Source organism: Panulirus ornatus, chromosome 8, assembly GCF_036320965.1.
Source record: "Panulirus ornatus isolate Po-2019 chromosome 8, ASM3632096v1, whole genome shotgun sequence".
Taxonomy (NCBI): domain Eukaryota; kingdom Metazoa; phylum Arthropoda; class Malacostraca; order Decapoda; family Palinuridae; genus Panulirus; species Panulirus ornatus.
Window position 1 is genome coordinate 1773386 of NC_092231.1, and position 27386 is coordinate 1800771.

Genomic DNA, 27386 nt, shown 5'->3' on the forward strand with positions numbered 1-27386 from the left:
GCCGTGTTGTGTGGCCAACGTAGCGTCTGATGCTCTGCTGCTATGTTGAGAGAGAGGCACACTTCACCGGCGATTCACGCCCCCGTGTTCGGCCTCATGCGGGTTGTGTTGGCCATCCGGGAGAGACGAGACTGTGGACGTACCGAGTACACCGGGTCGAGACCCGTGGGAGGTCATTCTGGGGAGCCGAACCCGTGGTGACGAGGTTAAAGCTGGCCAGGACGTGGTAGCTACAGTCACTCCCGCACCAAGACCAGTGATTTTTTCCCTGGCATCACCATGATTCTTCCTCTACGTCGCTGACTGTCATGTGGTGTGCGACTATTCTGGCCGTCATCTGGAACCCACAACGAAGCAGACTGGCCGGCCGGGTTGTCATGTTGACAATGACCCATACAGTCACATAGACTCGTGGGGACATAGACACTGGGAAGTTATACCAGAACATAGGTAGAGTCACACTGTATCTGGAGTACGACTGTGGCTGTCCCGTGCTGGAAGCTGCTGGGGAATGCAGGCAGCAACAGACCGCTGGTATGAGGCCCCTTGTAGCAGGGCCTCGGCCCACCTCGGTAACTCGACTCATACTTGGCTATATATGCATAACTTACGTACACACTCAGGGCTGTCGAGTGCCTAGTGATGTTTTGGCCACAGCGCGGAATGTGGCCTCTTAGATGGAGAGATTAACTCTATTTTTTACCTGCGTAAAGTTGAGAATACCTTGTTAGTTTGTTCACCCCAATCGAGTCGTATTTTTATTGAGCCGTCAGTAAAGAGGAGTGAGTGTGAGGCGTGAGTAAAGCGTGAGGAGGAAGACTTGCCTGCTCTGGCTGCTGGGTCTGCAGAGCTGGTGGTGGCCTCTCCCTGCCTGGTACTGCCAGGCATTTTACTTGTAGCTTCCTTGATCTCTCTCTCTCTCTCTCTCTCTCTCTCTCTCTCTCTCTCTCTCTCTCTCTCTCTCTCTCTCTCTCTCTCTCTCTCTCTCGTGGATGAAAGGTACAAGATGACTGAGAACTTGGTTACTGCAGACATCATCCACAAATTAATGAATACGTTCGGTGGTAAGGAATGTTAAGAGATGGGTTACCGCCAACGTAAAACTCTCTTCCCGTACACTACAAGCATCACACATCATAACAACGGGGAAGATAATGACTATCAAGAACATGTTTGTTTCCACAGCAGTGATGAGGACGTCTGCCTTATATAGGCTTTACTCCGACATTTATAAATAAGCAAATCAAACAATTCTGAAACTCCTCAGCAGCAGAGTTGACGACGGGCCACAACGTATGAACCATCATGACACGTTAAGATAACTCTTATCTTGACATTGTACAATGAAGGGAAGGACGCGGGATGTACGTCTGGCAGCAGATTGAGGGCATGTACGAGATCGGGAAGCATCTCGCCGAGGAAGATGCAGAGTAAAGACTTCTGCAGTGATGCCAGAAGTATATATTATGTATTATATATATTACTAGCTGTGTAGGGTCCAGCTGTGTTATGTAGTATATATGTTACGAACTATACGAGAGTCGAGCTACTGAGTTGGGAAATACCATTCAGTGCAGTACCAGGTGAGAGGAGAGTGTACGTGGAGCAATTACGTGGACATTTCGGAGAAAATCGGGATACATACATGGTTAAGGTCGGTCCCTGATGAATCCTACTGTTGTCATCTTGGAGGAGTCTTCGGGAACCTCCTTCCCCACCAGCTCTGGCTGGCTGGCCCTCCAACAAGCTGTGGAAACCACCACACTTTGTAAACACTTGTCCCGGACCTTCTTAAAGTTCTGTTCCATGCGTCTCTTATGTTTACGATAGTGGCTGGCAGTATGTTGCGGGCCTGGATGTTTAAGGTGTTTTCTGTTTTTGTGCATCTCGCACCTTTTGATTTAAGAGGTACTATTTTACAGTCGTCCATGGCTTTCGTGCCAGGAAGGAATTATATCCTGGTACAGCTGGAGGACCAGTCCATCTTGCAGTTTCCAAGCATAGATGACGATATAAATGTACCTCTCTCGTCTACGCTGCAGGGAGTACAGCCTCTGTGATTTCAGGCGTCCTCATTTCTTCATTTGTACAGCTTGAGAACATTGGAAATTTTTTGCATGGGTATGTAGAGAGATTTCCAGACCAGCCAGCCGGGTTGTGATGGTTACTGGTGTGCCTGCTGTATAGCTCCGGTGTGTTGATGGGGTAGCGTCATTGTGGTGATGGTATGTGTATAGTAGTTGTGTCGTGCCAGTAGTGTAATGATGCCTTTCGTTACAGATCGGGAGGACCAGAGTATCCTGTGTACGGGAGAGTCCGGCGCTGGCAAGACAGAGAACACCAAGAAAGTCATCCAGTACTTGGCCTACGTTGCAGCCTCCAAGGCCAAAGGCGGAGCATCCGTAAGTCCAGGGCCTCCTGAAGGAGTACCTTTCACATAGTTCTGTACCTCGTGTAGGCTAGGTAATCCAGGGCCTTCTGCAGGAGTACCCTTTATTTAGTCCATGTTCCTCCTGTAGGCTAGGTAGTCCAGGGCCTCCTGCAGGAGTTACCCTTCATAGTTGTGTTCCACCATTGAGCTAGGTAGCCCAGGGCGTCCTGTTGCAGGAGGACCCTCCACTAGGCTAGGGTATCCTCACTCGTTCACTAGACCTTGCAGGAAGGTTCTGTATAGGTATGTACGTCGGTAGAAGTCTTCTGTGTTCAGTGTGTGTGTGTACACTGACTCAGAGGGCACGAGGAACGGCCGAACGATGTAAATGTGTGGGATGTGAGCAGTACATAGTAGTGTGTAGAGCGCTTGTGTTGCAGCTGTAGTGCGGTACGCTGATTGGCTGGTTGTAAGAAAGATCTGTATTTACATAAGGAGCAAAATTTATGTAGTATGATGAGTTTGTCTCTAACGTGATGCATGCACTTAGTCTCTGGTTTAGTCCTTAGTGTGAGGTGATGTCATGACACACGCACATACACACGGACGTGTGTAGGTGTACTTTCATTTTAACCTTTTACCTATATATATATATATATATATATATATATATATATATATATATATATATATATATATATAAGAGAATCTAGGGAGGGAGCAGCACTCTTGGTGCCCAAACTCTTGCCTTGTATTTATGTATGATTTCGAGTCGTCCATTGTTGTACGCATTTGTTCCCTCTTGCATGCGCGGATGCATGCATTCCTGTGTCCTTGTTTACATGTTTTGAGGCAGTTGATGGTAATCAGCATGTGTAATCCCCATACTGCCCCTAGAGAGAGAGAGAGAGATGGGCTTTGCCCTCCGTAGTGATCACTGGTCAGACCTGTTGATATACGTACCTTCATAAGTTAGATCAACGAGTAGTGAAGTATACAGTCATCAGTGTAGAATTCCTAGAAAGTTAGTCTGTGGAATTGAGTGGTGGAGGTTCATCAGTACATGGCTTACCCCCTGGAGCTCGACGGTGCCATCCGTGAGCAAGACGGAACTGTTCTGGAGCACGTGGGTATAATGGCCCTTTGGGGTCGTTAAAGACTGGGCCGTCAAACCCAACGGTCGTTCTGTCGTGCTCAAGGATCGAACTGTCGTTTCTCGAGGATCGTACCGTCGTGTTCACGGGGTTAGACAAGTGTAAGCTGTTGTACCGTGTGTAGTAGTGATGCTGTAAGTTCCCCTCCCCCCCCCCCCCCCATCCCAATTGTCTGTAATGTAATGAGCTGTTGTTTTGAAGCTGGCTTTGCCATGCCGTTTCCAGAACGTGGTATGTACGTGAGTGATTATGGTGGTGGTGAAAGTGAGAGAATGTGAGGTCAGAGGTCATAGAGATGTTGAGTGACTTTAAGAATGGTGGTTGGTTGACCCCTGGTGACCCCAGAAAGGTAATGTTCCAAGTGTTGAGGTCATATCCTTCTGTGAAGACATGATGAATGCCCTTGTTTCCTTCCCTTCCTCCTGCGTTTATCATACTAGTCTCCATTCTTAACACTACTGTACTGAGCACATGTGTAGTATAATGGTGCGTGCATAACCCATTTATGGAAGCAGTTACTGAGGCCTGGAAGATAGTCAGTAACTCTGCTGTAGTGGTTCTCCAGTACACGATGTGAGAGAGGTTCTGTTTATCCTCATCTCTTAACCATTCTGTCTGTTATTTTTTTTGTACAATATGATCAACACTTTGGAACAACACACACGCACACACACACCCTTCCTATAATCTTGCCACCTTCTCAAAACGTTAATCTCTTCCAAACTTTCCTTTACCAAACTCTTGATTTGTTTATTTGCTGAGCCATGATCATGGTGCTGCTGTTGTCATATACAGTTTGTTGTGGTCTGTTCCAGCAGCTGGACTGGTGGCTTCTCCAGGTGTCATGCAACACTAACAGTTAAGGCTGGGACACCAGCCTGGGTCACCTCTTCATCAGGGTGGGAAAATAACCTCCAGAAATTCTCTACTTTTAGCAAATTTCTGCTAGCAGTGTACACCGTCTGCACTATGGCTTCTGGAGTATTTATATATCTTAAGTGTGTTTGTAAACATCTGCTGGACACACACCTTCAGCCGATGTTTCCCATCGGTTGTCTGTTCTCATTGATAACTCTGATGCTTCTTGCCTCCTTGGTTCTCATTTGCGGAGGCAGCTTGCTGGTGGGTGGGTTTGGGGAGAAAAGAAAATGTACTGGTAGGTTTTAGGGAGAAACAGTGTAATGGTATGGGCAGTGTGTGTGTGTGGAAGGTCCCCACTTTTTCCGAGTGAAGCGTCCGGGACGCACGACAGGCCGAGCTGCGGTATGGATAGAGGACGTCATCCAAAACCATCAACAAGTATATACTTCGTACAGGAAGTTATCCCACCATTGGTCTCACTTTGTGAGGTTGGGTAGGAGCAGCAGCAAAGAGTCCAGAAAGCGAATGGATGAGGTTGGAGGCGACGTGTGGTGGAGGGTGTGTGCTGCGGGAGTCACAGCGCCAGGATTGTTGCTAAGAAAAGACGCAGAGATTTATCAAATTTTTCTCGACATGGCGACGAGACGACCTTAGAGGGACCATTGTTTTGATGGAGGCGCAGCCTCCTCCATATGGCTCCTTCAGACTTGGGAAGCATCCACTGTATACGAGTCGTAGACCTGTGACGGAACCCATCAAGGTCAAGAAGCTAGAAGTCATGCCATTTTAATCGTGGGTCGCAGTGGGGCTGAGCATGGGGTGGGTGAGGACTGTGTTCAGTATGAATGACACATGGGAGGAAATGATGATGTGATGTTGATAAGCCTCAGCTGTGATAAGCCTCCCTCAGGAGGGTGTGTGTGTGTTCGGTGTTAAAGTAACTAAGGATCTGAACATTTTCAAACACGACCGTGTGATCTGTGGCAATGATGGTCCGGCCTTTGACCCTTACCCTGAAGGGTCATGTCGAACGTCAGGTCCTCATAGCCAAGGGTCGCCCTGTTGGTGATGCCACCATTATCATCAGCACTCAAATGGGCAGCATCGTGACGCGCGCTGTGCGCACCTGTCCAACATGGTCTCCTCCCCGGGCCACCAGAGAAAGTCATAGACGGGTACTTACGGATTAATGATGGCTGAGACAACGCTAGCCTCCCCGGCTCTCCTTATCGATTTGCCTCTTATGACGTATTACGTAGGTCTCCCATAGCTGATAACAGATGGCGCTGGTAACGTAACTCTTAATCTAATCCTGGTGGTGACGATGTACCTTAAATCAAGATGGTTCCGGAGGTCCTCTGACCCCACAGCTGGGTCTGGGACCTTAACTTACCCAACGTTTACTTTACGATGGTTTCGGAGGTCTTCTACTCCCACAGCTGGGTCTGGGGTCTAGATTATATTCCTTTCTTGCTCACTCAAGCTGTTTGTGGCTGCGATTCTTAGGACTGCATGATCACCATACTCCTGCTGGCCTGGTACAGGTTTGAAGTACTTGTCCAGGTCGTGGTTGAACCTCCCGACTGAACAGTGTGATCGCTCCAGGCAGGGTGTATGATGACTGCAGGCTGTGTAGTCACCACCTAGGTCTTGTATGTTAGTACTTCTCTGTTGTACGTCTGTACGTAGACCCAGCCAGACCATGAGGGACCACTGGGTGTGTCTTCTGGCCGGGGGTGGCCTCACGTGCCCCACTGCTTAATGGTTATATATAAACTTGGAGGAGATTATTCATACTTTGTGTGACCTCCACCAGCATTGTCTTGGCTGATGATACCTTATCATCTTATCATTACACCAAGCCTGAACGACTACAGTGGATTATTTTTGTATGACTAATGGTAATCGTTGTGGTACCGAAGTCTCTCTGATGAAAGAACAGTCTGGTCATTTGAGAACTTGTTTGTCTCGGTGTTACTGATGCAGGCAGGTCAGATATCGTGGCGTGGAGTGGTAGCTCGCGTGAGCACACCGCTTGGCTGTGTTGCTCGCTAAATAATTTGAGGAGGACCGGATGATTGTGGCGTGGTGGAGACCAGAGGGACGACATCCTCCAGGTCTTGAAGTTGCCTCTCTGGTGAAGGTTAGGCAGCAGAGTGGTAGTGTTCTTCAGTGTGAAGCGTTACCTACATTCTCTGTCCAAGTTTTCGTTGGGAGTATTCAGGTCTTCCTTGGGAATGGAGAACTACTTCGGATATGAGGAACGGCGTCCATCGTGTGCCTTGCTTGTGGGTACCAGTAGGAGGGTATTGGGACCCGCTCCTCGCTCTCCAGGTTGGCCCCCGACCTGGCCTTCCACTTGGTCCTCGAGAGGTGACAGGATAAGCTCGAGGTATGGCCAGTAGGATGATACCCTGGCTGTATGTGCAGGCAAGCAGGGCTGCTGAAGTACTGGTGTTAAGAGGTTCCTGGTAATAAGACATTACTTCAACATTTCCTCTTTAACTGTCACACTCTCTTGCTTCACTGATCATGTATATCTTCATTAGACCCGTGTGATTGTGGTGAGAGGCTAACGAAAGACGTATGGAAGTAAGTGTTGAGAACTGTGTGTGTGTGTGTGTGTGTGTGTGTGTGTGTTGTACTAGTCATGTGCGATGTTGACGTACCACTTAGCGAAGGCAAACCCTATATTTACAAGGCTTTGTGATGGGTGTATGCATGGGTGGCCTTGCCTGGGGTGCAGCAGGCCTCTGCAACATGGTTGTCAACCTTTGCATCCCATTTTCGTCTAGATTTTTTTTCTTTTTTGCATAGAACTTCCTTCTATACTGTCAAACATGTTATTATTAGCAGTAGCTTAGGTGAAGGCAGTAGTGCAGATAACTTATTAAACAAGTATGATATTAATGACTGTGTAACAGTTGAGGTCACTAAGTTGGTTATACTAGTGTTGTATTTAATGATCAAGAACGGTATTGTGGGAGGGACTGTGTGCACTGTTACATGATCCTTAATCTCATGCTTCCAGCATGTGCATGGTTAATATCCCTTAAATGTGTCTAACTCTGATGTTTCTCCCACAGATTAACAACAGTAATTGTGGTCACCTTTGGTGCATACCTGTACATAACCCGTTTTGTATATTCTTCAATATTCATAACTACATGTAACCCCTTCACGGTGCTACCCTTAAGCACGACGGCGCGACCCTCGCCTCTAACCAGGTCCGTAAGGGTCAGGTCAGAGGTTAGACCATGATGCCCAAGGGTCGTACCATCGTTCTGAAGGGTTGTAGTGAAGGGGTTAAATGTGCTACTAATCTGCATGCTGTACCATGGATCCTCCCGCCTCCCATCTTCTATATATATATGTATATGTATTATTTCTGCAGTTACCCTCCTCGCCCACCCAGGTCAGTACCCAGCCATGATCCATCTTCACTTAGTTTATGAAGCCTTCTGGAGACTTGGCAACCTCTACCTCTTTTTTTCTCGCTCTCTCACTCTCTCATTCTTTCTCGAGACTTATGGCCAAAGCCTTAACGCTCATTCTGTGAAGTCCTCCCCTCCCTCGTGACCTCCACTACCTCCGTTACTGTTCCTTCATGACCTCCGTTACTATTCCTCCATAGCTTCCGTCAATGTTCCTTCATGACCCTCCCACCGCCATCACACAAGTCTACAGCATCTCTGACGCCTCACACGAGCACCAGTGATACATGACGACTTCCTCGCCTCGCTACCTCGGACCATCACCCACTTGCGTTACTCTCCAAGCTTCCTGCCGTAAATGCACATCTTCCCGCCCGTGATGACACGCACTGGTTATAACGTATGCGTAACTACGGTTCCTGCACAGATCGTTGGCTTTATCAGGCAACTTTGTGTAGTTCTTTCTAGACCGGTTGTTCCACGGCATGTTCATCCGTTCCTGGCTGTACTGTGATACCATCGCAGGAGAGGATGCAGTGCACGACCTCACCGAGCACGTGTTGAGGTGGAATATCTTCATAACGCTGTTAGACCATTCCGCGGTGCCCCCTCCAGCTACTTAATATGCCTTAGTTCGGTTCATTGACATCACGTCGCCCCCTCTATACCACATCGCTGCAAATCATTCTTATCCCGTGCATGCCTTTCACCCTTCTGGATGTTCAGGCACCAAAGACTCAAAATCTTCAGACACTTCAGTTTCAATTATCACATAGAGGCGCGTGAGGGTCAGCTCTTGTGTGCACCCCATGTCAGCTTCGCCAGTAGTTTGACGGGTAACATAACGACCCTCATGATAGCCGTAGACTCCCGGTTAACTAGCCTGTGAAGCGACCGACTACGTTCCGGTAATCGGATACCGTTGTGTCTCGCTATGTCGCCAGGCTCACTCCTTTCGTGTCCCGATATCATGTTACTAAAGATCCTGTTACGGAAGGCTCTCCTGAGCCAACTATTTCATCGATTTGTTTTATCGGTAAAATAAATAATGACGAGGGTGAAGATACGTCCTCTGTGTCGTGTTCAAACGCGGCTATCGTGCCCTTCACCCTCTACTGGTCCTCTCTGAGTAATGGCTGATCCACGAGCCTTCCCAAACCCGACTTTTTTTGAATTTTTGGTACTATCAGCCGTGCTCGCCACACACACACACACACACACACACACACACACCATGACTTCCACCCCACAACGCACCTTAGCCCTACATCCCTCGCCAACGCAGCACATTTATTCTTGTTTCTTTCCTCCAAGTTACTCGTCCATACTGTACCTTGAGTCCAGACTTGACTTACGGGACCTCTCTCTTATCCTGTAGTCCTCCTCTCCTCCTCCTCCTTGCCATGTGTCTCCTGTCTTCGAGTCCCTCATATTGAACCCACCATGTAAAGATCCCTCCCCTCCCTCCTGCCCATGCATGACCCCCCGTCCTTCCAGCCTCCCTGGTGGTCCTGCCCCTCCCCCACCAGTAAGGCTCCTGACTAACGATTCTCTGGCTCTGTCCTCCGGGCTGGGCACCACCAGCAGGGCGAGGAACAGACGCTTCACACGGGCAACGTCTACAAGTCTGTGAGTACACAGTCTCTTCTTCCACCACCACAGAGACGCCTACCTACTTACACACGCCTCTTGCACTGCCCCTCCCTCCTTCCTGCTGCTGTTGCATCGTGACTTAACTCAGCTTCCTGCATCTTGCCCACTTAGGGCAGGACTGCAAGCTACGGGATCCGCCTCCCGAATCCTGATTCTAACATCCGCGGCCATTAAACTGTGTGCGATGCCTGTATGTGTACCTCAGCCGGTATAGTTCATTCAGCAGCGGCTGGCCACAATGGGTTGACCCGTATGATCCCGTGGCAAAGATTAAATTCCCCCCCAGAGAAATGTGTAAATGTTTGTTCTCTCGAGTGTTATCATACAGGATCATTGAACAGAAAATGGCCGCGTCAATATTGTTAACACTTCTCATAACGATGGTTCGACCGTTCAGCATGGCGGGACGACCCTGTGTGTCCCATGGCCTGGTGTTTGACCTGACCCATGAGGGGCCGTGTCGGAGGCCGGGCGGTCGTCGTGCTCAGCGGTCGTACAGCTTGGCACACACGAATGTTTGACGTTGGTTTGGTCACCCACAGTTCTTGCCCGGTGCTTCAGCTTGTGTTGGGTTTTGCTTCCTTATTGTCTTCGTAAACTTGTGATATTCTTGTGTTGTGAATCTGTCATAACTCTCAGATTGTGTTGTAAATCTGTCATAACTCTGAGCAGTAGAGGGACGAGTTGTACGCTTTGTACGATCGTTCCACTGTTGTACACAGGGAGAGAAAACGTGTTGTGTGGAATCATGATCACTGATCGCTTTAGATAACCACATCAGTGACCAGTCCTGATGGCCATCGTCCGACTCAGGGTATCCAGGGTGATCGTCCGCCTTAGGTTGCTGTATGTCAGCAAGGGACGCCCTTACACCACCTGAAATAGGTCGAAAAGACGCCCCTGGGGAGGGCCCACACTGTAGGCCGCCCAGTCCTCGCTGTGCCACTATCGTGTTGGTGGTTCTGCCTCGATGATATATATTGTCCAAGCGATGTACACACCTCGGCTGCCCAGCTCTTTAAGAAACATCTTGTGTTCTGTTTATACAATCTTCAAAAACAGGAAATCACTAATCTGAAAAAACGAAGAAACTTTCATTATTCACTTTCATTCCTCAGGATTGTGAGGTTGTGCGATGAACTTACCTAATACAAGAAAAATACGTTGTTTTAATGAGACAACATATGTCAGACCTACGTGATGCATTTTTTTTTTTTTTTTTTTTTTAGACTTTTAGACAATATATTTTGAAGTATACCCTGTAATCCAGAAGTTTTACTTCCGGCAGTATCTCTCTCTCTCTCTCTCTCTCTCTCTCTCTCTCTCTCTCTCTCTCTCTCTCTCTCTCTCTCTCTCTCTCTCTCTCTCTCTCTCTCTCTCTCTCATATATATATATATATATATATATATATATATATATATATATATATATATATACGCACAAACACGAATATAATGCATATGAACGCGGACTTTTCATAGAACTCATAATACCCTCCTACAGCAAGGATTCGAACCTGGACCGTTTTTCGTGGTAGCTGGGAACGCTAACAGTTCGCCTATGATCGCCCTCTAACAGGGAAATGACTATTCGATTACAAGTAATCGAATACTCTTCGTCTCACATCCACGAGCAACGGGGTCTAGACCGGTCAGATACTATTAGGGCGATCATAGCCGAGCTGTTAGCGTTCCCAGCTACCACACAAAAGGTCCAGATTCGAGTCCTTGCTGTTGGAGGGTATTGTGAACTTTTTCATTACTTAGCACGATGGTTGTGATTATCATCAGCTCGTAGCCCGGGGTTGGCTGTGTGGCTAAGACATGCGGCTTGAAGTGTGTTGGTGCGGACGAGTCTCTGCTGGAGAGGTCGTGGTTGTGGTCGGCTGATCCCTGGGTCCACCAGCAGCAGCAGCAGCAGTGGTGCGTGTGTAGTCTAGAATGTGTGACCCACGAATGCCTGCGTGGCTCACTCCTGATGGTGGAGTAGCCGTCTCTCTCAGTACAGCAGTACAATCCCGTAGTATAACTGTATGACCGAAGGGTGGGTTTTTCTGGCCTTTGACCTGACCCTTAAAGGCAGAGTGGTCATCCTCGAGTGACGTAAAGTGAGGCTGGCGGATGAGCAGGGATGAGGTTAGGAAGAGATGATATGAGGTGGTGTAAGTGTGAGGGCCACGTAGTACTTAAGTTGTGCTGTGGGTGCTGCCGCCCTCCTCAACCACCTACACCAGTGGTTGTTGTCAGTGTGTGTGCTCGCGCCTCCCCATCCCTGCTGGTGGAGCAATACTCGAGGGTAATGTAACTTTGGAGCATCGTACGGGGAGAGAGGTGGTGGGTGGTGAGGGGTGGTTGGTTAAGACCTAGGTCGCGGTAAGGAGGTTACGCTGGGGGGGGGAGGGGGTTACACCCCCCAGCCACCATATGAGGTCTCCTGCCCTGGTGGAGCAGCTCCCTGTGTCTAGGGGGCCTGCCCCTCATGACGCTTCACAATGCAACAGTGGAAAACGTCTCGAATAGCGCACTCAGGTCGCTCATTAAGCGTTAATTACCCTTGTTGTGTATACAGGTGGCGGACATCCCCGGCAGGAGGAGTGAGAGAGAAAAAAAAACCGTGTCAGTCGGCGGGAAGAAAGCTAGGCTGGTGTGGGGGAGGGGAGGCAGTAGGGATTCAGAGACTAACATGACTAAGGCGTCGGTGCGTCCGGCCGGCCGGCCGACCACAGCTGTAGCGTAATGTCGGACGATGTTTCTTGTTTTAAAAGGCCGACGACGAGAGCGAGATACGTTGTCCACTGGTGTGGTGCGTGTGCGGCCGGGGGAGGGTAGAGCAACACTTGAGTGTCGCAAGTATAGGTTGTAGCAGATGGTTGTTATGTACTAGTAGTGGGTTGTTACGTTCTGGTGGAGCTATAACTGGTCGTTGTCTCGTTGGGCATGGAGGCAGGAGAGGATCGAATACAGAAGGTATATAGCAGTACATGAGGAAGTCAGATCACTGATGATCTAATGGTGAACATGACGAGGTTATCTGCTGGGAGGACATAGGATGAACAGCTACGACACCTGATGATCTGAGACGTGATTACCTGCTGGAGGATGGTAACCCGTGTTACTCGTGAGGCGGGATGGTTAAGCAGTGCACTGTACATGTATGTAGCTATGACGGTGAGGGATGGGTCAGCCTGGGGCTGGAGGAAATTGGTCAAGGTTATTATAGAGGTTTTTTTCTCGAGTGTACACGTGAAGCAGGTGTCCTGGTGTGCTGTGGAGAGTCTGGTGATGGTGCAGACGGACGAGTAGATCAAGTCTAGGAGGCAGATGTGTCGGGCTGGGATGACTGACGGGGCAGGAGCCATGTCCTTCAGTATACTGTTATTTTAAAGATTAAGTGGATGATCTTTACTTTCACTTGGAAGATAACCTCGTCATGGACCATCATGCCGTGCGTTATCTGTCTTTCCCATACACTGTCCTCCAGCAGGTAACCTCGTCACAGAACAGCTCGTCTTCTGTCACTGGCTCTGCCACGCTTTCCCTGTGATTTCCCTGGGAGACTGGACCATAGACACCAGGTCTTTAGGATCTGTGGGTCGTCTCTATAGCTGGAGACGGGTTCTGTGCCTGTCAGTCAGTCTGTGTCTCTACCGTCGTCCACCCACGAAAGGTGGACAGATGAAGACTAGTGAGCGAGAGAGGAGTGAGTGATAGGAATAAGAGGACGTGGGAGAGTGGGTGGGAAGGTGTATGGTGAGAGGTAATCCACGCGCCGTAGTGGTGAACCTCCTGCTGGAGACTTTCTCTCTTGATCTCTTGACCCCGTAGGGGGTAGGGTGAGGGGAGGAGGCCCCCAGAACCTAGGGGAGGGAGGAGCGTCCTTGAGCAGCGCAGATTGGCTGGCTCCGGTGCTCCGCAGGCAGCCTAGCATGCCGTCTGTATTTTCCTCGGTGGAGGCATTTGATGGCACCTGACCCCGGCCAAGACCAGTTGTGTCAAGTGACTCATCCATGGGTCAAGGCCCCTCAGTTGTGTATACATACTTATATACTTTTCCTCCAAGCATAATGAGGTGTGGGTGTATCAGCAGTGTGTGTGGTCGCTGTACAGTTCATGTACACGCATCAGAGGCCACGTAAGGTAACCGTAACGTGGGTTACCGTAGAAAACGGTGGGCAGTAACACACTTCGAGTATTGCCAGATCCTCCCTGAATGGTGTTTCGTTGGCTTGAATTGTTGTAGGTACTCCTCGCTGGCACTCTAGTTTACGAGGAGAAAAATATTATCATGCAGGTTTAGCACAGGTGAACGAGTGCGCACCATATATCGTCGGGGATTCAAGTTTCAGCCATACAGACGAAGATGCGACGCCCTGTCAACGAACACTATTGACGTGTCCTCCTAGGTCCCTTGTGCTGCGGCACGACTCTCTTGAGCACAGCGGTACGACTGTTAGATACCCCTTAACGGTCAGGTCAAAGGCCATCATGCTGTAGGGTCGTAATGTTCTCAAGGGGTCTTAGTAACCGTCATGCTGAATGGGTCGTTCCGCCGTTCTAAAAAGGTTTTAACGTCGTTCTGTGAGGGTCGTTCCGTCATACTCGAGGGTCGTAAACAGTCGTTTTGCAAGGGTCGTGTCGTGGTGCGCGAGGGATCAAGCAAGTGTATAACCCGTGTTGTAGCAAAACAGAGAACGACTCCACCACAGCCAGGTCTCTGCTCCAGCCACCACCAGCAGACGTCATGACACGATCCCCCCAAACCGGGTTAATGACTAGATGAAACCTCGCCTGTCGTTTAGGTCTTTCCTGCGATAGAATTTGTATGCGATTTAATGGAGAGAAAATGTGGGGTCATTAGCCCTAATTTGGCTAATTGGAGGAGGTTGGTGGAAAAGGGGGTGTGGGGGGGTCGGCCCTGTGGGGCGCGTTTGACCTAGATCTGTACGTAGTGCCGATTGGAGGCGCCAGCTGTGTGTTGACCTCCCGGGCAAGCATCGCGTGTAAGCCAGTACCTCCCATTGTCTGAGGCACTGACGACCTTCCTTGCATGAGGCGGATTCACTTCTCTGCCACAACACGTTGCTCTGAGTACACGTAAACCGCACCAGAGTTCGAGGTTTGCAGTAGACTCTGTTATGGCATTATCGCAGATCTGAGGCATCGTCGTCATGATCATCGTGATCCGTGAAAGTCATCAAAGAATCGCAGTTAGGGAGGGCAGCAGCTGGCCACCTGCAACCTTGCCTTCAGAAGATGTAATTATTGGCAGCGAGGCTGATGATTACACCTTCCGTGTTGTAATCAGTTCAGGGGGACTTGGATGATTATCGAGGTGAACGTTCAGTCGTACACAGATCTGTATACCGTATCTGTACAAGAATGGGATTGAGTATGATGTTCGCCCGGAGGTTAATGTCCTGTTGTTGAGAAATGCGTTAGTTTATATCCTGGAGCACGACGATGGGAGGAGCCCTGGGCACGATGCCTGGCCTTTGACCTAAGCCTTAAGGGCTGTGTGATGGATGGAGCCCGAGCGCGGGTGGGTGGCCATAGCACCTTGGCTGATGGTTGAGGTCATGACCGGAGGCTTGCATGGGACGGTGGTCCGCCACACCTGGCACTGGCGGCCTGGGTGCGATCATGTTGGACATGTCTCCATCAGTAAACAACGGCTGTGAAGCACCTGCCGGCCAGGGATATTGCCTATCTCTCTGTGTGAAGCATGCACACACACACACACCACACACGTACGTCGGCCTTGAGCATACCTTGGGTTGATACTGCTGTGCACGCTATCACTGGAGGGTCACGTTTTGCTGCGTGCTCTTATGATGGATGGGTTTGGGAGACGTATGGTCGTTACTGGAGCCGGAGTAGACCAGTAGAAGCTGTGGTCCTTCATGAGGAGACCGGTATTACTGTGGGAACGCTCTCGTGCCCTTGGTATAGTTCCCTCAACGATTACAGTCTTCACTCATGATATATTAACTACCTTAGCAGACCCTTTCCCTTATACCTTTACCCACCTGGCCTGGCGCGGCGCGGGTCCCTCCCCTGCCATACATATCCCTTCTAGTGAAAGGCGACGAAGCCGATCCGTCTGACCGCGTGGTGGCTGCTGTACACTTCCCTCACCAGCAGCGTCGCGTCTTAGGCTAGATGGATGAGCGGCTGTAGATGACAGCCAGGCAGGTGATCGGTGCCTCGTAATGGATGTGTCAGAATACCTGGATGGCAACAGGTTCCCTCTCCCTCATGCTTGATGGATGACCGGTGAGGGATGACGCACTGTATACCAGGCGGCCTGACTGGCCAGGTGGTAACATGGGAGAGTCAGGAGGGAATTATATATTAGCCTCATGAGCACGACGCGACGGCCAGGTCAAAGGCCAGGCTATGAGAAGTGATCATGAAACACAGATGCTACCAAGATAGGGAGCGTGACAGGGAGCGTCACACTAAACTAGTGTGAATAATTGTTGGTTGAGCCAACAGTTAGTCACCTTGAAGAGAAGCGACCCGGACAGTGATTTCTTGAACGATGATTCCGCCCTCGCCCACTCACAGTCCACTGGAGGTTTTACTCTGTGTGTGTGTGTGTGTGAGGGCCGTGTGTTCCTGAAAAACAGGCACGCACACACACTCTGGAAGGAGAACCTTAACTCGACTTACTCTCACAAAGTGTACAAGAATTGTACACAGACGACCTCCATAAAGGGGAAAGGAAAGTAGTTTTAAGAGTCTAACTGACCGGTAACGTAAACATCATTACACATCCTGAGAGAGTTCGCTCATGTACACACGCTGACTACATAAACTTGAGACTGTACTTGAGCTGCTCTGTTTAAAGATGACATGATCATGTCTCCCCAACAATGAATATTTAAATTTTTGAGAAAAAAAAAGAAAAGGCTGATGTGATATGTAGAATACGTGCTGTAGACATTAGGAAATGTCATCGTGTGCTAGTGCACGGTGGCCAGAACAGCAGTAGGAACTGGCACAGTGCAGGACAGAGGTCCTACTTGGTAACAGACGCACGACTGTAGTGGGTCCAGCGGGCGGGATCTTATGCCGCCATAGTGAGAAGCCTCGTTCCCATGGGAACTGTACTCGAGCCTCTGGTGTATATCTTTCTGGTATCTAGGTTGCAGACACAGACCACAGCCTCGTATCATGTGTAGATACCTGGAGAAGCATGGAAAGGTGAGGATAGACAACAGTGGGACCTCGGTCATGTTCTCCAGTGCGCCTCAGAATTAACGCTTTTTATTTTTTTACGGAGAGTTTTTTGTTGATTCGTTATAGGGAAAAGGTGAAAATAATAAAACTCTTACAGAATACTTGACATAAACATAATAGCATCGCGTAGATATCTAATCTTGAGTTATCAGCGACCTTATCTTTAGCGAGCACAACAAAGAAGCCATTGCTTCATGGAAGGCGAGTCGTAAGGCTGAATTCTATGGATCTGTAAGAGGAGAGACAGATGAGGATTCAAAGCTCCTGCGGCTAATACTGGTTAACCGTAACGTCACTTCAAGGTGGAGATTTTTATCGAGTTAACGAGCGAAGATTCTCCGCGACCATACTCGTGTTGACCTACCATAAGTCTAAGCTACTGTGGATGACTAGAAAGCACCGATGGTGTAGGTTTTAGATGGCAGTTGAAGAGAGGGATTATTATGTGCGCATAGAGACTCCTGGATATCCCCCCCACGGTAGGGTGGGGTGGGAGGACGTAGAGCTCTCCTCCATCACCAGCTGATCTCCCTCAGCACGACGGTATGCCCCTTGAGCTAGACAGTACGACCCTTGGGCCTCAAGACTCTACTTTCGGCCGGGCCGTCATACGCAAGGGTCGTACCGTCGTGCTCCAGGGCACAAATACTGGCGTAGTTAGAATCAGAATGGGGACCCAGGCATGTACCTAATGGGTGATTATGTTTGCCATAACTGAAATTATTTTACATTGTTCCTGTGATGGTTAAGGTGTAGACCACATATCTTGGTAGTTTGACACTCTCTCTGTCGCCACTGTACGTACCTGCATGGTTTCCCTTTAACACACACGTGAAATTTAGATAGAATTCCTGTTGTTGCTACTGTGATTTTGTTCAGGTCATCAGACCTGACCATTACTGCATGATTGTTTACTGACCGAATAACCCATTAACGTGTTAAGATGTACTGGAATAGGGAATAGCATGTTGTTCTCTTAATTGGGAAGGTTGGAAACTGGCACACTTGGATCGAGAGAGAGGAATTGTACGGGTGTGAGGAATGTTGTGTGTAGGGACGGTGTGGGCGATGTGTACCCATGACCAGTCCTGCTCACACCTATCATCTGACGTGCACTGGTTGTGCACAGATGCCCCACTAGCTATAGCAAGGACTGCAAGTGTTTCTTTGTATTCCTGTGTATTTTCTTAAGGAAATTTGTCTTATTTTAAGATTATGTAGTATGGCGGTGTGTGTGTGTGTGTGAGAGAGAGCTAGAGAGAGAGGATAGTATATTTGATACAAGCAGCATGAGTCGTGTGTAGTGTTAGATTCACCTCAGAGAAGGTGGAATTCCTGAACCAGAAAGGTTCCAGTTGTACACTAAGGTTCTTACTTCCTAAGCAAGTCATCATAAAGCTTATCTATGTATCATGTGTTCACTACTGCTTCAATATGCATTCTTTGGCCATGACTTTATATAATTTTTATACAGCCTTTCATTCAAGACAGCTGGCATTTGGTACACATGAAAAAAAAAACTATTACTGTAATGAAGGTGTTTGTGTGTGTGTTTACGTGTTACATGTTTTCAGGAGGGTATATCTGCCCTTGTGTCGACTGGTACGATAATATTTCTGTTTCACCATTACAGGCCGCACACCAAGAGATCAAGGTAGGCACACAACCCCGCAGCCCGGATCCAACCCCCCTACCATCCGGTTGTATAGTCGGAATAAAAGATTTAATCCCCTTAGACTAGTAACTTATTAACACCGGGATGATGTATAGTGTTAAGCCGGCCGGGGAGGACACCCCCCTCTACACACACACACACCATGAAAGACGGGGGGGATACATATACATACATGAAATTATATGTATGATTATACATGGATATTTACACACAAAGATAACAATAGACTGTACTGTATATATATATATATATATATATATATATATATATATATATATATATATATATATATATATATATATATTATATATATATGTTGGGCTTGGGAAGTGAGTCAGTTGTTGTTCGCTGATGATACAGCGCTGGTGGCTGATTCATGTGAGAAACTGCAGAATCTGGTGACTGAGTTTGGTAAAGTGTGTGAAAGAAGAAAGTTAAGAGTAAATGTGAATAAGAGCAAGGTTATTAGGTACAGTAGGGTTGAGGGTCAAGTCAGTTGGGAGGTAAGTTTGAATGGAGAAAAACTGGAGGAAGTAAAGTGTTTTAGATATCTGGGAGTGGATCTGGCAGCGGATGGAACCATGGAAACGGAAGAGGATCATAGGGTGGGGGAGGAGGCGAAAATCCTGGAAGCCTTGAAGAATGTGTGGAAGTCGAGAACATTATCTCGGAAAGCAAAAATGGGTATGTTTAAAGGAATAGTGGTTCCAACAATGTTGTATGGTTGCGAGGCGTGGGCTATGGATAGAGTTGTGCGCAGGAGGGTGGATGTGCTGGAAATGAGATGTTTGAGGACAATGTGTGGTGTGAGGTGGTTTGATCGAGTAAGTAACGTAAGGGTAAGAGAGATGTGTGGAAGTAAAAAGAGCGTGGTTGAGAGAGCAGAAGAGGGTGTTTTGAAATGGTTTGGGCACATGGAGAGAATGAGTGAGGAAAGATTGACCAAGAGGATATATGTGTCGGAGGTGGAGGGAACGAGAAGTGGGAGACCAAATTGGGGTGGAAAGATGGAGTGAAAAAGATTTTGTGTGATCGGGGCCTGAACATGCAGGAGGGTGAAAGGAGGGCAAGGAATAGAGTGAATTGGATCGATGTGGTATACCGGGGTTGACGTGCTAGCACGTCAGTGGATTGAATCAGGGCATATGAAGCGTCTGGGGTAAACCATGGAAAGCTGTGTAGGTATGTATATTTGCGTGTGTGGACGTGTATGTATATACATGTGTATGGGGGTGGGTTGGGCCATTTCTTTCGTCTGTTTCCTTGCGCTACCTCGCAAACGCGGGAGACAGCGACAAAGCAAAAAGAAAAAAAAAAAAAAAATATATATATATATATATATATATATATATATATATATATATATATATATATATATATATATATATATATATATATATATATTATTATTATATTATACTTTGTCGCTGTCTCCCGCGTTTGCGAGGTAGCGCAAGGAAACAGACGAAAGAAATGCCGCCCCCCCCCCCCCATACACATGTATATACATACGTCCACCCACGCAAATATACATACCTACACAGCTTTCCATGGTTTACCCCAGACGCTTCACATGCCTTGATTCAATCCACTGACAGCACGTCAACCCCTGTATACCACATCGCTCCAATTCACTCTATTCCTTGCCCTCCTTTCACCCTCCTGCATGTTCAGGCCCCGATCACACAAAATCCTTTTCACTCCATCTTTCCACCTCCAATTTGGTCTCCCTCTTCTCCTCGTTCCCTCCACCTCCGACACATATATCCTCTTGGATATATATATATATATATGTGTGTGTGTGTGTGTGTGTAATAGCGATTCCCAGAGGATAGGGGAGAAAGAATACTTCCCACGTATTCCCTGCGTGTCTTAAGAAGGCGACTAAAAGGGGAGGGAGCGGGAGGCTGGAAATCCTCCCCTGTCGTTTTTTATTTTCTAAAAGAGGAAACAGAGAAGAGCCAAGTGAGGATTTCCCACAAAGACTCAGTCCTCTGTTGTTAACACAACCTCGCAAGATTGTTCTCGTGTTACCAAGGACGTCTTTGCTGAGGCTCCTGCAATGCAAGACTGCGCTAGTTCCAGTAGTAGGGAAATGTGGATTCCTTCAGAGCGAGGAATTCTTTGAGGATAGTGTACTCCCAGTGGTGCAGCCTTGCCAAAGGTGACTTTTAACTCGATGTGTAACATGAAGACGGAGTTCGGTGACACTTGCACACTGTTACCGGACTCCGCCTGCATAAAGCTGCGCTGCAAGTGCTGTATCATTGTAAGCACAATTTCGGTAAAGAACATCTTTCTCGAGAGGAGTTCACATTTCCCCGCTGCTGAATGTAGCGCAGCATTGGGCTGCAGAAGCCTTCAGACAGGTCGTGGGGAACACCAGGGTTCATTCCCAGAAATTAGTCGAGTGTATATGTATATATATATATATATATATATATATATATATATATATATATATATATATATATGTATGTATATATATATATATATATATATATATATATATATATATATATATATATATATATATATATATATATATAATTATGACTAGTCGCTGTCTCCCGCGTTAGCAAGGTAGCGCAAAGAAACAGACAAAAGAATGGCCCAACACACACACACTCACATATATAATGTTCAGAAGGCGGCTGTTATGTTCAGTGTTTGCTTGATTCCAATAAATAAACAACATAATTTATCGTTTTCCCCAGATTTCAGTAAGTATAACTTAGTTATCGAGAATGTTGCGTGTTAGTAAAGAGTGTAACGACTGACAGAGATATGTATTGAGCAAAGTTTTGGTGCACATAATACAGTCAATTGGTTTTAATAAATTATTATTCAGTTCTTACAGTAAATTAGTTTTGGTGCTGTTAGTACGATATTTGTACTTAAATGAAGTTGATGTACAAAATTGGTTTCCAGTTTAATCTTTGCATCTGGTGAACTGAGACAAACAAATATAGAATGCAAGTAGCAAATAGTTGCTGATTTATGTGCAGTGACTATCAATGTTTCCCGACGTAATGACACGTCATATAATGTTGAATTTCGGTCATAAAATGAATCTGTGTGTTACTCTCCCCCACCACACCAACACTTACACCCTGGGTCCCTGTATAGTAATGGGGTGTAGAGGGAGGTCATGGAGGTGATGTAGACGGTGTGGTAGAGGGAGGCCGCCCCTGGCCAGGCTGGACACGACCACCGCTAACAATAAAACCAGTCGACCCTTGCAATGGGGGGGGGGGGGGGGGTGTAGCGAGGGCCCCCACGTATCCCCCCCAACCCACCCTCCAAATGGTCGTGTCGTCGTATGTATTAAAGGAAAATGTGTATGTTAATATTAACAACATCCCCCCCCCCCTTTCCCTCCACGATGACCTTGTTAATTGTGTAGATGTGTTTTGTGTGTAGCAGTGTGACCTCCGTCGATCATTGTCACTCACGACCCCGAGCCTTGGGTAGGATGGCCGGGAGTCGGGACGTGACCCAGGTGGGGGTCAGAGGTACTAGCAGTCTCACACACACAGAGCCAGGGGTCGTGCTGTGTTTTTACTATGAGGTCACCATGTGCTACGGTCATCCTGGTGCACGAAGGAGTCGTTCATGACCAGGGGTTGTGTGTGCAGGAAGATGACCCGAGTTAACTTGTATGTTCTCGAGTTAACCCCCGTTAATCAGGAGTCAGGGTTGCCACCTGACTCTCCTGCCTCCCTATGACCCAGTATATGGACATGGCCAGTGTGAGTGAACCTGACCCCCGCCCCCTCACATTCGTAGATCACTGTGCAATGTTTAAGAAGTTGTCCAGTATCAGTGTAAGGCTCCCCCGGTGTGGATTGGTATGTACCATGGGAACTGTTGTCCACCATTAGTGTGAATTATCTGATTGCGAAGTGTGTACTTCTTAGTGTACGAGGGATTCAGCCACTATTAGTATGATCAGTGTGTGTAATAGTGTGTGTGTGTCACCCTAAGACCAGATTTTAGGATCATATGCATAACTTCGTGTGAAGTGCCATTCATTAATCCTAGTGGAAAGTAAAATTTTGTGTCACACTATTTCAACGGGTTAGTGTAAGTTGTAATTTGTGGGAAAAAAAAAAAACTAAGAATCACTTTTTGTGTACGATTGTTGTAAATGATGGGATGTGTTACTATCTTGTGTGTATATGGCCAACACAAGTATGGTTTTCTGTCATGAACTAGCGTCTCAACTCGACCTCTCATAATTTTCCTCATGTTATCGTGTATGAATTGAGAAGTAATTACATGTCTTGTATGTTGTGTTGTGGATCCAGTCACAGATGTTGACACGCATGATTTCCTGGGGTACAGCAGATGGGTGGAGGTAATGTTTTGTCTACCCGTGTGTGCAACTCCGCTACTTTTCTGTTAGCCAAGACGGCACTGGCAACTGAGGTCCTGATTAAAACATCTCATATATATTTATATATATATATATATATATATATATATATATATATATATATATATATATATATATATATATATATATATCCTAGCCTGAGCATGGTATCCATTTTGTCGACCAACCCTTAGGGGTGGATGAACAGCTGGATTGGCTGTGGACCGAGCGCCGCAGTCAAGGTTCACTCCAGTGCGCTCGACCCTGGGCGGCCCGGGAATGCGTCACGGTGATAAACACAAACCACGACGCCACGGAGGTGGTGGTGGTGTGGTTGTGTTCACTATAGCAACATAACGAGCGAGAAATTCGATCACTGCATTCCCAGACCAGATGAGTAGTACTCGCAACTCGAGGGTTGTACTGTTGTGTTCAAGGGTTGTACCGTTGTCTTTAAGGTGTTCACCGGTATGGTTAAGGTGTGTACCGTTGTGTTCAAGGGTTGTACCGTTTTCTTTAAGGTGTTCACCGGTATGGTTAAGGTGTGTACCGTTGTGTTCAAGGGTTGTACCGTTGTGTTCAAGGGTTGTACCTTTGTGCTTTAGGGTTGCCCTGTCGTGCTTATGGGGTCAACGATAAATGTTTAGTTTCGGTGTGGGAATAAGACGGTGTATTAGTGAATGTCTCTCACACATAGTAGCAGGTGGGCCACGGGCCTGGGGCTGACCCTCTGACAGCTCGTTAAGGGAACCTTAAGTTGTGTGTGACGTGTGTGTGTGTTGGTGGGCGGGGGAGTGACCGACCGACCAGCAGTGGACGTTGCCTGGGGACGTGTATATTACCAAGGCATCTCTCCTGCCAACCTGCCTGGCTGGCTACCTGTGTGGCAGTGCTCTGTGATGGCTTAAAAGCTCGATGAACTCGGGTGTGTTACCCACTCTCTCATGTCTCGGTATTGAAGACCGGATGATATGATGTTTTAAGGCCAGTTAGAGGTTAGAGTCCTGCTAAAGGGATGGTAAGGCTGGGTAGGAGTTTATTTCTGGCTCAAGGGATGATAAGGTTGGGTAGGGGTTTAACTCTGGCTCGAGGGATGGTATGTCCCGGTAGCGTTTAGTTAATGAGACGTTTGGGTGATCAGATACAGGCTCGACTCTCGTTCTGGGGCGGATATGTATATATTTGCTGGTAACCACGAGGAAAACTGAAACTCAGTACGTCCTAAGTGGAGTCTCGTGTGATTAATACATCGTCAGGAGAGATACAAGAATGAGAATTGATCTCGTTCTTGCATCTCCCCTGACGATGTGATTATCACACGAAGTTGCACTCGGGACTTGCTGTGCTTCATTTTATGGTTATCAGCAAATACTAAATCACATCCAACATACAGTGACCTACTGCAATTGTGTATGTATATTAACGGTATTGATTTGTTAAACGTTGCATAGCCATGCACACTACCGCCTGCCAGATATATTTAAGAAATGTACATACGTTGTCTTCATGTCGAGCTTAGGGCACCAGAAACGTTACTCCGGCACAGAAAGTTGATGATTGCGTCTATTTGTACGCGCAGGTTATAAATACATGGAGAAGTTAAGATGGAATTCTTGCCTCCTATCCAGCGATTTTGTCGCGCTCGAATCGACTCGCAACAAGCGATTAAGGTTGACGCCGGCGTCGCCCATGGTAAGTATGGCTGCTGTCTCCTCCTCTGTTTATGGCGAGGGCATCATGGTGGGCGGCGCCCATCTCAGAAGACGCCCTCTACATTTTTCCTTGATGTCGCAGCTGATGTGCACGCCCGCCATCACCTGAACCGTGTGGGCGCTTGTGTGTACCTGTTTAGCGGAGGTGTAGGACGCGAGTGTATCAAGAGTGTGGAGGGGTGCAGAGAGGTGGTGACAGTCGAGGCCAGAGTGTGAGCGATGCCAGAAGGTTGAGAGAGTGGCCAGGGGATGCAGGAAGCAGATGGTTGTTGTGGGCCGGAGATGGACAGTGATTGTAGCGATGCCTTAAGCCATCACAGTCACCATTAATGCCTCACCCTCATGGGATGACTTAATCCACCACCACACCACCGCCATCACCATACGTGTATGGCAGCCAAGCTTGGAGTGCAAGCCTTGCTGCTTGCAGATTGGTAGGTGTAGCTTGGCAACCTTGTCCTCGCATTACACTGATAGAGGGTTGGGCTCGCCCAGCGATTACACTGGCGAAGGGCTTGTGGTTGTTCCCCCCGACCCCTGGTAGGCTCTGATCTTGTGTAAGGATATAATTAAGCGCATCCAGTCTGTGCTGAGGTTGCTGCCGGCTGTGTTAGTACGCTCCTTAACTGGGTGCTTGTACCTGGGATCACTGCCACCCTCTGTAATGGTTCAAAACAACTGAGTACCAGGTTGTCAGTTCATATTCATCATTTGGTTTGTGTTAGATAAGTACTTCATAGACAGGTACTTCCGTAGTGAGCAGATTTGTGGATATACTGATCTTTGTAAATCCTTATGTTTAAGAGGTGCGTCCACTTCACCAGATGTAGGTACGATCTTAAACGTACAGTAACGCTTGTACTCCATGTATGACGTTTCCACAGGGGACCTTGTTCTCTGTATGGGTAGGGACGGACGGGCAGCTGGTGGGAGGGTGTGGCGAGGAGATTGTCTGGGTAGGTCAGGAGGGGGAACCGCTACTCGGGCCACAGCTAGAGATCACTCCCATGTGAAGTGAAACCACCTCTGGTGGACGGCTGCCAGCTGGGTGGAAGGCTCCAGCTGATGGCACAGATGGTGAGGCGCGCACAAGGTGTTGGCAGGGCAGGACAGGTGGTAGAGGATAGGAGGGTAGAACATTGCGGTAGAGAAAGGATGGCAGGAAAGGTAATGATGGTAGAGGATAGCAGGATAGGACACCGTGGTAGCGGTTGAAGGAATACGTCTGGTGAACTCCTGCTGTTAATGTGGCGTGTTATATCCTCTTGATGGATTAATGTTGGTGCCAGCGGACCATTCAAATTGAAAGTTGATAAAAAAAAAATGTCTATGTCTCGTACAATAAATATCGTGGTGTATCAGACCTCTGAACCACAGCTGGTGTGAATTAAGATTTACTTGGTTTATAGTAGGTCTGTCATACAACATGACGCACCAGCGTTGGTTGTACACAACAGTTAAGGTATTGATTGACTTGATAAAATGCAAAATGAAGCCTTTGAGAATCATGCTTGGTTGCCCGAGGTCCATTACATTACTCATGCGGATAGAACTTGGTATTCCCAGCAATGAAAACACAATACTTGAAACCAATCTTATGATACTAAGGGCTGAAACTTGTGCGTGGTGATCCAGATAGCGTTGTCTCTAAAGAATTGTACAGCCAATAATGCCATGGCACAAGTGAATCTTAACTGGATCCAAATAACAGCCAACCACACAACAATGTTTGGTCGACATAATTTATACAGAATTAGGAAACGGCAGCATTTCCTGCCTCCCTGGCAGATAACTCCCTTTGACGTCATTACACCCACTTATCCACTTAAAACTAATTACTTACAATATTCATCTTCAACACAGCCAAAACCAGTGCTCTTGAACATGTACAGAAACTCCTGACTGAATATAAGGTGGCGTAGTGCAAATATATTTATATATTGACGGCTACCTCAACTCTGCCACAGGGAGGGCTGGCAGTGTTGCCATTGTGATCCAGCCCAATTTTGATAGATCAGAGAAAATGTTAGAATAAACAACTGGACATCTTCCCTGCAAACTGAATTGTCCTCCATACATACCGCTCTTGAGCAGGTAGAAATCACTGCTACAGACAGTGTGATTATCTGATTCTTTATCTTCACTACTTGCCCTTAACGTTAAACCCTGAGATCAGAATGTAACATGTTGGTCTATGAAGCCAGACACAGACACTCGGACATTATTTCTCAAGGGATTCAAATCAAACTGTCAAGGACTCCCTCTTTTATAGAAGCCTTGAAACTGTAATTAGAAAGGAAGTAACTGACTTATGTGATGAACGGAAACTAGTTCTATGGTGCACGGACACGAGTTCAGATAAGTACAAGTAGAAACATTTTCCATCACAGTCAGATGTGGAAAGTAAAACTTGTATGGAGAAAGTAGTAAGATCAGGTGGCATCATGTAATTGCGAGACGAACGCTAACCTGTAGGTACTGTTGACGCTTTGGTCTATCTGGAGATGTTCATCATGTAAATTGTATAAAGATGATGGTCCAAGATTTGGACACCAACTAGAACACTTACAATGTGGAAAAACAGAGTTTTAAGGATAGATGTAAACAAACCCTGTAAGAAACGTCACTACACATTATTGTTAATAACAAGATACCAGAAAGTTTGTTTGTGTCCACTTTTTGCATATAATCGTTAAACCTCACCATATAAAACTATGTAACGTATGTACTGAAATACGAATTGTAACATCTTTTGTAATATCAACCCACTAGGATCTGAGTAAGACCCTTTGTGACCTGTCATCCTTTTGCGCTACCGCTCACAGGATGATCATGGGCGGCACAATAAACTTGCCGGGGACACAGAAGCAAATCAGTCATCATACCCAGGGTTAGCACTGTGGCTC

General features: G+C 47.4%; 1 protein-coding gene across 8 annotated transcripts in view; it reads left to right on the forward strand.

Moving 5' to 3' along the window:
- The window catches only part of zip (myosin heavy chain 10), a 278670-nt gene that overhangs the window by 200828 nt on the left and 50456 nt on the right, over positions 1–27386 (forward strand). For 4 of the 8 annotated variants that reach the window (XM_071663896.1, XM_071663889.1, XM_071663894.1 and 1 more), the window contains exons 3-4: positions 2281–2402; positions 9405–9449. In XM_071663896.1, coding sequence (XP_071519997.1) covers positions 2281–2402; positions 9405–9449 — 167 coding nt within the window. Of the gene's footprint in view, positions 1–2280; positions 2403–9404; positions 9450–18348; positions 18370–27386 lie in introns of all 8 variants that reach the window. The other 4 variants (XM_071663891.1, XM_071663895.1, XM_071663890.1 and 1 more) reach the window with 3 other exon arrangements.